Source organism: Salmo salar, chromosome ssa17, assembly GCF_905237065.1.
Source record: "Salmo salar chromosome ssa17, Ssal_v3.1, whole genome shotgun sequence".
NCBI lineage: Eukaryota > Metazoa > Chordata > Actinopteri > Salmoniformes > Salmonidae > Salmo > Salmo salar.
The window spans coordinates 82,978,404-82,991,823 of record NC_059458.1 but is presented as its reverse complement, the minus strand read 5'-3'; the positions used below and the strand labels follow the sequence as shown (position 1 = coordinate 82,991,823).

Below are 13,420 nucleotides of genomic sequence, written 5' to 3'. Positions count from 1 at the left end.
TCCTTCTAACAGAATGGCTGTTTCACCTTGTAGTCCAACACATTGTAATGTTGTTCCTTCTAACAGAATGGCTGTTTCACCTTGTAGTCCATCACATTGTAATGTTGTTCCTTCTAACAGAATGGCTGTTTCACCTTGTAGTCCATCACATTGTAATGTTGTTCCTTCTAACAGAATGGCTGTTTCACCTTGTAGTCCATCACATTGTAATGTTGTTCCTTCTAACAGAATGGCTGTTTCACCTTGTAGTCCATCACATTGTAATGTTGTTCCTTCTAACAGAATGGCTGTTTCACCTTGTAGTCCATCACATTGTAATGTTGTTCCTTCTAACAGAATGGCTGTTTCACCTTGTAGTCCAACACAGAAGTAGGTGGTCAGTAATGGTTCTTGTTTTGCAGTAAGCCAACTAAGTCGACTGGTTTAGTAAGTCTTAGATTGCATATATGATATGTGACTTGAAGGTTTTTCCTGAAACAGTCCATCCATTTCCAACAGTGAAAACCCAGCCCACATTTAATAGTAGATACTTGATGTGTTTGTGGAGCGTAGACCAAAGACTGATGAGTTATGAACAGAACAATGTGGAAGTTGAGTCCATTGTGTTCATCCATCCTTCAGCAGCCAGCCAGTCTCCACTTGATTCATCACCATCCTGCAATGTCATATTCCAACCAGCAGAGGTCACTGACTCCACGATCTGAATTGTATCACTGTTCAAAGATGCCTCTGCCTTATCCAAGGTTCATCCTCCATTTCATGGCTTAAGGTAAACAGACATACACATGCATGAATCCAGAGTATTATTTTATCAAAACCATTTATAAAACACATCATCCACAGACTGATAGTCTTCCATGGTCCTATTGCAAAGTCAAGTCCTTTGGAATAGTATTGGAGATACTGGAACTTTCCACGGTCAAAGAAAGTATGTTTCCTTTTGCATAGAAACACTATAATGTTCTCTTATAAGACACTGAAGAAGAAGAAACCAAAATGCCCTTTCATGGTTTTAGAACAGTTGTCCAAAGAAGCACAACTTTGGTGGTTGTGTTTGAAAGTCATCAAGCAACGGAAGTCAACAGCTCTCTGTGATTGTAAAGTCATCAAGCATGGAGTCAGTTAACAGCTCTCTGTGATTGTAAAGTCATCAAGCATGGAGTCAGTCAACAGCTCTCTGTGATTGTAAAGTCATCAAGCATGGAGTCAGTCAACAGCTCTCTGTGATTGTAAAGTCATCAAGCATGGAGTCAGTTAACAGCTCTCTGTGATTGTAAAGTCATCAAGCATGGTGTCAGTTAACAGCTCTCTGTGATTGTAAAGTCATCAAGCATGGAGTCAGTCAACATCTCTCTGTGATTGTAAAGTCATCAAGCATCTGAAGTCAACAGCTCTCTGTGATTGTAAAGTCATCAAGCATGGAGTCAGTCAACATCTCTCTGTGATTGTAAAGTCGTCAAGCATCTGAAGTCAACAGCTCTCTGTGATTGTAAAGTCATCAAGCATCTGAAGTCAACATCTCTCTGTGATAGTAAAGTCATCAAGCATGGAGTCAGTCAACATCTCTCTGTGATTGTAAAGTCATCAAGCATCTGAAGTCAACATCTCTCTGTGATAGTAAAGTCATCAAGCATAGAGTCAGTTAACAGCTGCCATATTCCTCTCAGTCCAACAGCCCAAATGATCAGTATCGTAATTTTAGTCATTCTGTCATATAGATTGATAAAGATAACACAAGCAGTAGCAGGCATGCTAAGTTCAGGCATTCTGGAATATTCCAGGGAGATTTTCAGAGGGGGGTGGGGTTTAGGTTCAGTAGCTGTCTGTCTATCATCGGAAGACCAGCGTGGAGGCCTTGAGACAGGCGAAGGAGGCAGTCAGACAGGTGAGGAAGAGAGAGACAGACAGGTAGATCTGTGATGCATCTCCACACTCCTTGGCGTTTTCCTGTAATCAATCGTTAACACACACAGTTACAGCCAGTGGTATAATGAACACTACATAAGGCCAGTAAGTTCATGTTTTTGATCTTAGGATAACAAAAACTCAGTTTGAAATGAAGGGAGCAATGAGCATAGTACAACACATGTTATCTCCTGATGTCAATCCATCCACTTGAAGTGAGGTGTCGTTATTGGGAGGCAGTGAACCAATACGGGGTGCTGACCTGAGGGTGATAGGCGTGGCAGGACTCGGGTCTCCTACGGACCTTCTGAGATTTCATCCTGTCACACTTTACTGAGGCGTTATGTACATAGAGGTCAAGGACACCAACACACTAAACAACAAGGAGTATCTACGCTACAATACCAACACTCTAAACAACAACAACAACAAGGAGTATCTATGATACAATACCAACACACTAAACAACAACAACAACAAGGAGTATCTATGATACAATACCAACACTCTAAACAACAACAACAACAAGGAGTATCTATGATACAATACCAACACTCTAAACAACAACAACAAGGAGTATCTATGATACAATACCAACACTCTAAACAACAACAACAACAAGGAGTATCTATGATACAATACCAACACTCTAAACAACAACAACAAGGAGTATCTATGATACAATACCAACACTCTAAACAACAACAACAACAAGGAGTATCTATGATACAATACCAACACTCTAAACAACAACAACAAGGAGTATCTATGATACAATACCAACACTCTAAACAACAACAACAACAAGGAGTATCTATGATACAATACCAACACTCTAAACAACAACAACAACAAGGAGTATCTATGATACAATACCAACACACTAAACAACAACAACAACAAGGAGTATCTATGATACAATACCAACACACTAAACAACAACAACAACAAGGAGTATCTATGATACAATACCAACACACTAAACAACAACAACAACAAGGAGTATCTATGATACAATACCAACACACTAAACAACAACAACAACAAGGAGTATCTACGATACAATACCAACACACTAAACAACAAGGAGTATCTACGATACAATACCAACACACTAAACAACAAGGAGTATCTATGATACAATACCAACACACTAAACAACAAGGAGTATCTACGATACAATACCAACACACTAAACAACAAGGAGTATCTATGATACAATACCAACACACTAAACAACAACAACAACAAGGAGTATCTATGATACAATACCAACACTCTAAACAACAACAACAACAAGGAGTATCTATGATACAATACCAACACACTAAACAACAACAACAACAAGGAGTATCTATGATACAATACCAACACTCTAAACAACAACAACAACAAGGAGTATCTATGATACAATACCAACACACTAAACAACAACAACAACAAGGAGTATCTATGATACAATACCAACACTCTAAACAACAACAACAACAAGGAGTATCTATGATACAATACCAACACTCTAAACAACAACAACAAGGAGTATCTATGATACAATACCAACACTCTAAACAACAACAACAACAAGGAGTATCTATGATACAATACCAACACACTAAACAACAACAACAACAAGGAGTATCTATGATACAATACCAACACACTAAACAACAACAACAACAAGGAGTATCTATGATACAATACCAACACTCTAAACAACAACAACAACAAGGAGTATCTATGATACAATACCAACACACTAAACAACAACAACAACAAGGAGTATCTATGATACAATACCAACACACTAAACAACAACAACAACAACAAGGAGTATCTATGATACAATACCAACACTCTAAACAACAACAACAACAAGGAGTATCTATGATACAATACCAACACTCTAAACAACAACAACAACAAGGAGTATCTATGATACAATACCAACACTCTAAACAACAACAACAACAAGGAGTATCTATGATACAATACCAACACACTAAACAACAACAACAACAAGGAGTATCTATGATACAATACCAACACTCTAAACAACAACAACAACAAGGAGTATCTATGATACAATACCAACACTCTAAACAACAACAACAACAAGGAGTATCTATGATACAATACCAACACTCTAAACAACAACAACAAGGAGTATCTATGATACAATACCAACACTCTAAACAACAACAACAACAAGGAGTATCTATGATACAATACCAACACTCTAAACAACAACAACAACAACAAGGAGTATCTATGATACAATACCAACACACTAAACAACAACAACAACAAGGAGTATCTATGATACAATACCAACACAATAAACAACAACAACAACAAGGAGTATCTATGATACAATACCAACACTCTAAACAACAACAACAACAAGGAGTATCTATGATACAATACCAACACACTAAACAACAACAACAACAAGGAGTATCTATGATACAATACCAACACTCTAAACAACAACAACAACAAGGAGTATCTATGATACAATACCAACACTCTAAACAACAACAACAACAAGGAGTATCTATGATACAATACCAACACTCTAAACAACAACAACAACAAGGAGTATCTATGATACAATACCAACACTCTAAACAACAACAAGAACAAGGAGTATCTATGATACAATACCAACACTCTAAACAACAACAACAAAAAGGAGTATCTATGATACAATACCAACACTCTAAACAACAACAACAAGGAGTATCTATGATACAATACCAACACAATAAACAACAACAACAACAACAAGGAGTATCTATGATACAATACCAACACTCTAAACAACAACAACAACAAGGAGTATCTATGATACAATACCAACACACTAAACAACAACAACAGGTGTATCTATGATACAATACCAACACTCTAAACAACAACAACAACAAGGAGTATCTATGATACAATACCAACACTCTAAACAACAACAACAACAACAAGGAGTATCTATGATACAATACCAACACTCTAAACAACAACAAGGAGTATCTATGATACAATACCAACACTCTAAACAACAACAACAACAAGGAGTATCTATGATACAATACCAACATTCTAAACAACAACAACAACAAGGAGTATCTATGATACAATACCAACACTCTAAACAACAACAACAACAAGGAGTATCTATGATACAATACCAACACACTAAACAACAACAACAACAACAAGGAGTATCTATGATACAATACCAACACACTAAACAACAACAACAACAAGGAGTATCTATGATACAATACCAACACTCTAAACAACAACAACAACAAGGAGTATCTATGATACAATACCAACACTCTAAACAACAACAACAACAAGGAGTATCTATGATACAATACCAACACTCTAAACAACAACAACAACAAGGAGTATCTATGATACAATACCAACACTCTAAACAACAACAACAAGGAGTATCTATGATACAATACCAACACACTAAACAACAACAACAACAAGGAGTATCTATGATACAATACCAACACACTAAACAACAACAACAACAAGGAGTATCTATGATACAATACCAACACTCTAAACAACAACAACAAGGAGTATCTATGATACAATACCAACACACTAAACAACAACAACAACAAGGAGTATCTATGATACAATACCAACACTCTAAACAACAACAACAACAAGGAGTATCTATGAAACAATACCAACACACTAAACAACAACAACAACAAGGAGTATCTATGATACAATACCAACACTCTAAACAACAACAACAAGGAGTATCTATGATACAATACCAACACACTAAACAACAAGGAGTATCTATGATACAATACCAACACTCTAAACAACAACAACAACAAGGAGTATCTATGATACAATACCAACACACTAAACAACAACAACAACAAGGAGTATCTATGATACAATACCAACACACTAAACAACAACAACAAGGAGTATCTATGATACAATACCAACACACTAAACAACAACAACAACAAGGAGTATCTATGATACAATACCAACACACTAAACAACAACAACAAGGAGTATCTATGATACAATACCAACACACTAAACAACAACAACAACAAGGAGTATCTATGGTACAATACCAACACTCTAAACAACAACAACAACAAGGAGTATCTATGATACAATACCAACACTCTAAACAACAACAACAACAAGGAGTATCTATGATACAATACCAACACTAAACAACAACAACAACAAGGAGTATCTATGATACAATACCAACACTCTAAACAACAACAACAACAAGGAGTATCTATGATACAATACCAACACTCTAAACAACAACAACAACAAGGAGTATCTATGATACAATACCAACACTCTAAACAACAACAACAACAAGGAGTATCTATGATACAATACCAACACTCTAAACAACAACAACAACAAGGAGTATCTATGATACAATACCAACACACTAAACAACAACAACAAGGAGTATCTATGATACAATACCAACACACTAAACAACAAGGAGTATCTATGATACAATACCAACACTCTAAACAACAACAACAACAAGGAGTATCTATGGTACAATACCAACACAATAAACAACAACAACAACAAGGAGTATCTATGATACAATACCAACACTAAACAACAACAACAACAAGGAGTATCTATGATACAATACCAACACACTAAACAACAACAACAAGGAGTATCTATGATACAATACCAACACTCTAAACAACAACAACAACAAGGAGTATCTATGATACAATACCAACACTCTAAACAACAACAACAACAAGGAGTATCTATGATACAATACCAACACACTAAACAACAACAACAAGGAGTATCTATGATACAATACCAACACTCTAAACAACAACAACAACAAGGAGTATCTATGATACAATACCAACACACTAAACAACAACAACAACAAGGAGTATCTATGATACAATACCAACACTCTAAACAACAACAACAACAAGGAGTATCTATGAAACAATACCAACACACTAAACAACAACAACAACAAGGAGTATCTATGATACAATACCAACACTCTAAACAACAACAACAACAAGGAGTATCTATGATACAATACCAACACACTAAACAACAACAACAACAAGGAGTATCTATGAAACAATACCAACACACTAAACAACAACAACAACAAGGAGTATCTATGATACAATACCAACACTCTAAACAACAACAACAAGGAGTATCTATGATACAATACCAACACTCTAAACAACAACAACAACAAGGAGTATCTATGATACAATACCAACACACTAAACAACAACAACAACAAGGAGTATCTATGATACAATACCAACACTCTAAACAACAACAACAAGGAGTATCTATGGTACAATACCAACACTCTAAACAACAACAACAAGGAGTATCTATGATACAATACCAACACACTAAACAACAACAACAACAAGGAGTATCTATGATACAATACCAACACTCTAAACAACAACAACAACAAGGAGTATCTATGATACAATACCAACACACTAAACAACAACAACAAGGAGTATCTATGATACAATACCAACACACTAAACAACAACAACAACAAGGAGTATCTATGATACAATACCAACACTCTAAACAACAACAACAACAAGGACTATCTATGATACAATACCAACACTCTAAACAACAACAACAACAAGGAGTATCTATGATACAATACCAACACTCTAAACAACAACAACAACAAGGAGTATCTATGATACAATACCAACACTCTAAACAACAACAACAACAAGGAGTATCTATGATACAATACCAACACTCTAAACAACAACAACAAGGAGTATCTATGATACAATACCAACACACTAAACAACAACAACAACAAGGAGTATCTATGATACAATACCAACACTCTAAACAACAACAACAACAAGGAGTATCTATGATACAATACCAACACTCTAAACAACAACAACAACAAGGAGTATCTATGATACAATACCAACACACTAAACAACAACAACAACAAGGAGTATCTATGATACAATACCAACACACTAAACAACAAGGAGTATCTATGATACAATACCAACACACTAAACAACAACAACAACAAGGAGTATCTATGATACAATACCAACACTCTAAACAACAACAACAACAAGGAGTATCTATGATACAATACCAACACACTAAACAACAACAACAACAAGGAGTATCTATGATACAATACCAACACACTAAACAACAACAACAACAAGGAGTATCTATGATACAATACCAACACTCTAAACAACAACAACAACAAGGAGTATCTATGATACAATACCAACACTCTAAACAACAACAACAACAAGGAGTATCTATGATACAATACCAACACACTAAACAACAACAACAACAAGGAGTATCTATGATACAATACCAACACACTAAACAACAACAACAAGGAGTATCTATGATACAATACCAACACTCTAAACAACAACAACAACAAGGAGTATCTATGGTACAATACCAACACACTAAACAACAACAACAAGGAGTATCTATGATACAATACCAACACTCTAAACAACAACAACAACAAGGAGTATCTATGATACAATACCAACACACTAAACAACAACAACAAGGAGTATCTATGATACAATACCAACACTCTAAACAACAACAACAAGGAGTATCTATGATACAATACCAACACTCTAAACAACAACAACAAGGAGTATCTATGGTACAATACCAACACACTAAACAACAACAACAACAAGGAGTATCTATGATACAATACCAACACAATAAACAACAACAACAACAAGGAGTATCTATGATACAATACCAACACACTAAACAACAACAACAACAAGGAGTATCTATGATACAATACCAACACACTAAACAACAACAACAACAAGGAGTATCTATGATACAATACCAACACACTAAACAACAACAACAACAAGGAGTATCTATGATACAATACCAACACTCTAAACAACAACAACAACAAGGAGTATCTATGATACAATACCAACACACTAAACAACAACAACAACAAGGAGTATCTATGATACAATACCAACACTCTAAACAACAACAACAAGGAGTATCTATGGTACAATACCAACACTCTAAACAACAACAACAAGGAGTATCTATGATACAATACCAACACACTAAACAACAACAACAACAAGGAGTATCTATGATACAATACCAACACTCTAAACAACAACAACAACAAGGAGTATCTATGATACAATACCAACACTCTAAACAACAACAACAACAAGGAGTATCTATGATACAATACCAACACACTAAACAACAAGGAGTATCTATGATACAATACCAACACACTAAACAACAACAACAACAAGGAGTATCTATGAAACAATACCAACACTCTAAACAACAACAACAACAAGGAGTATCTATGATACAATACCAACACACTAAACAACAAGGAGTATCTATGATACAATACCAACACTCTAAACAACAACAACAACAACAACAAGGAGTATCTATGATACAATACCAACACTCTAAACAACAACAACAACAAGGAGTATCTATGATACAATACCAACACACTAAACAACAACAACAACAAGGAGTATCTATGATACAATACCAACACACTAAACAACAACAACAACAAGGAGTATCTATGATACAATACCAACACTCTAAACAACAACAACAACAAGGAGTATCTATGATACAATACCAACACACTAAACAACAAGGAGTATCTATGATACAATACCAACACTCTAAACAACAACAACAAGGAGTATCTATGATACAATACCAACACACTAAACAACAACAACAACAAGGAGTATCTATGATACAATACCAACACACTAAACAACAACAACAACAAGGAGTATCTATGATACAATACCAACACAATAAACAACAACAACAACAAGGAGTATCTATGATACAATACCAACACTCTAAACAACAACAAGGAGTATCTATGATACAATACCAACACACTAAACAACAACAACAACAAGGAGTATCTATGATACAATACCAACACTCTAAACAACAACAACAACAAGGAGTATCTATGATACAATACCAACACACTAAACAACAACAACAAGGAGTATCTATGATACAATACCAACACTCTAAACAACAACAACAACAAGGAGTATCTATGATACAATACCAACACTCTAAACAACAACAACAACAAGGAGTATCTATGATACAATACCAACACACTAAACAACAACAACAACAAGGAGTATCTATGATACAATACCAACACTCTAAACAACAACAACAACAAGGAGTATCTATGATACAATACCAACACACTAAACAACAACAACAACAAGGAGTATCTATGATACAATACCAACACTCTAAACAACAACAACAACAAGGAGTATCTATGATACAATACCAACACACTAAACAACAACAACAAGGAGTATCTATGATACAATACCAACACTCTAAACAACAACAACAAGGAGTATCTATGATACAATACCAACACTCTAAACAACAACAACAACAAGGAGTATCTATGATACAATACCAACACTCTAAACAACAACAACAACAAGGAGTATCTATGATACAATACCAACACACTAAACAACAACAACAACAAGGAGTATCTATGATACAATACCAACACTCTAAACAACAACAACAACAAGGAGTATCTATGATACAATACCAACACACTAAACAACAACAACAGGTGTATCTTCTACATTATAAACTGGGTGGTTCGAGCCCTGAATTCTGATTGGCTGACAGCCATGGTATATCAGACCGTATATCATGTGTATGACAAAACATTTCTTGTTACTGCTGTAATTACATTGGTAACCAGTTTATAATCGCAGTTTATAATCGCAATAAGGCACCTCAGGGGTTTGTGATGTATGAAGTTGCAATGAAGTTGCAATGTGCTAAGAACAGCTCTTAGCCGTGTTGTATTGGTCATATACCACCCCCTCTCCCTCTGTCTCCCTCTCTCTGTCTCTCTCTCTCTCTCTCTCTCTCTCTCTGTCTCTCTCTCTCTGTCTCTCTCTCTCTGTCTCTCTCTCTGTCTCTCTCTCTGTCTCTGTCTCTCTCTCTCTGTCTATCTCTCTGTCTCTCCCTCTCTGTCTCTCGCTCTCTCTCTCTCTCTCTCTCTCTCCCTCCCTCCCTCCCTCCCTCCCTCCCTCCCTCCCTCCCTCCCTCCCTCCCTCCCCCCTACACCTGCTGTCTCGACCTCTGAATGCTCGGCTATGACCCTGCAGGCCATCTATGAATGTGTCAAGGAGAAGAGTTTAGGAAGAGACTACTCTCCACAGCGTAAAACAGCAATTCATAACTGCTTGAAATGAACGACATCTGTAATGTATATAATAAGAGAAGTGATTTGTCTGATATATGACTAAGCAATTGCTTATTCATAGATATCAAATCCCATTTCCACAACACCATTATAATTCTATCAATCAGTGTCTGTGTCAGAGAGAGGGCTTGTGAGAGGGAACCAGTAAGATAGCTCTCCATGTTAAAGGATATATTTCACTTCCTTGGGTTCCATGGTGATAGCTGGGTACTGACGGGAACAGTCACAGTCTGCCTGTACCACCAACATCAGCAGGTTACTGTCAGGGACAGCCTGGGTTACAAACATCCTGGAACACACAGACAGAGAGAGAGCGAGAGAGAGAGAGAGAGAGACAGAGAGAGGTAGAGCGACAGAGAGAGAGAGAGAGAGAGAGGTAGTGTGACAGAGAGAGAGAGAGAGAGGTAGGGTGACAGAGAGAGAGAGGTAGAGTGACAGAGAGAGAGAGAGTGACAGAGAGAGAGAGAGAGAAAGAGAGAGTGATAGAGAGAGAGTGACAGAGAGAGAGAGGTAGAGTGACAGAGAGGGAGAGAGTGACAGAGAGAGAGAGAGAGAGAGAGAGAGAGAGAGAGAGAGAGAGAGAGACAGAGAGAGTGACAGAGAGAGAGAGGTAGAGTGACAGAGAGGGAGAGAGAGAGAGTGAGAGAGAGAGAGAGAGAGAGAGAGAGGTAGAGTGACAGAGAGGGAGAGAGAGAGAGAGAGAGAGAGAGAGAGAGAGAGAGAGAAAGTGACAGAGAGAGAGAGAGAGAGAGAGAATGGTTAGAACACCACTTGTATGAAACAATCAGGTAATGAAAGATAAAAGCACACTGCCATCATGAAGAAAGATCATCACCTTCAAATGACATGTCTCCTTTACTATGTGACCAGCTCTCAGCACGTCTCAGATATCTCTACACTGTAATACAATAGGACTAGAGTAGTGAAAAGACTGAAGAGGAAACAAAGTGTTGTCAGACAGATGACAGGAGAGGTATTGTAAAGACACCAGCTCTGGGATACAGTCTCCTCTTCTCAGATCTGGAGTCAGAATATTTCACTTTACTGCTGAGGGTGTAGAGTGTAAAACACACACACACACACACACACACACACACACACACACACACACACAACACACACACACACACACACACACACACACACACACACACACACACACACACACACACACACACACACACACACACACACACACACACAGGATGTTCGAGAAAAAATACATTACGACACCTTTCTCTTTCCTAGAAGACATTAAGTTTGTTCCACCTGAGAGAGTCTGACCACCAATCAGAGACCACTATGATGACATACCAAATGATGACCACCAATCACAGACCACTATGATGACATACCAAATGATGACCACCAATCAGAGACCACTATGATGACACACCAAATGATGACCACCAATCAGAGACCACTATGATGACACACCAAATGATGACCACCAATCAGAGACCACTATGATGACACACCAAATGATGACCACCAATCAGAGACCACTATGATGACACACCAAATGATGACCACCAATCACAGACCACTATGATGACACACCAAATAATGACCACCAATCAGAGACCACTATGATGACACACCAAATGATGACCACCAATCAGAGACCACTATGATGACACACCAAATGATGACCACCAATCAGAGACCACTATGATGACACACCAAATGATGACACACCAAATGATGACCACCAATCAGAGACCACTATGATGACACACCAAATGATGACCACCAATCACAGACCACTATGATGACACACCAATGCGTTTGATGGATAATTTTTGTCTTCTTGTAATTCCTCTTAAAGGGACAGTAACCCAAAAGTAATCAGATTACATTACTGAGTTTGGGTAATTACTGATTACAATTCTGGACAGGTAACAAGTAACTGTAACACACACTATATTACAAACAAACACGATGTTAGTGTTCATTAAACAGCTTAGTGGTATGAACGGACGTACGCTTGAACCATTCTATTGTCTGGTCTGGACTTTAATCTATGGATGAATCTAAGATCCTAAATGAATGTGTAATCTCTGGATGAAGAAAGAGTTTGAGTACGATAGTATATACAGTATGTATTCATTTTGATTCACACAC

At 37.0% G+C, this 13,420-nt stretch overlaps 1 protein-coding gene and 1 long non-coding RNA gene across 2 annotated transcripts in view; both read right to left on the bottom strand.

Moving 5' to 3' along the window:
* Positions 1–272: 272 nt before the first annotated feature.
* Positions 273–2,345, bottom strand: LOC123728287 (uncharacterized). The gene is made up of 2 exons (XR_006760203.1): positions 2,168–2,345; positions 273–1,947 (listed from the first exon to the last, which is right to left on the bottom strand). It is a non-coding gene; the product is annotated as an uncharacterized lncRNA (long non-coding RNA).
* Positions 2,346–11,156: 8,811 nt separating this feature from the next.
* LOC123728093 (voltage-dependent calcium channel subunit alpha-2/delta-4-like) overlaps positions 11,157–13,420 on the bottom strand; it is a gene marked incomplete at its 5' end in the record, with an annotated part of 6,649 nt that continues 4,385 nt past the window's right edge. The window contains one exon of the mRNA XM_045698668.1: positions 11,157–11,585. Coding sequence (XP_045554624.1) covers positions 11,459–11,585 — 127 coding nt within the window. The remainder of the gene's footprint in view (positions 11,586–13,420) is intronic.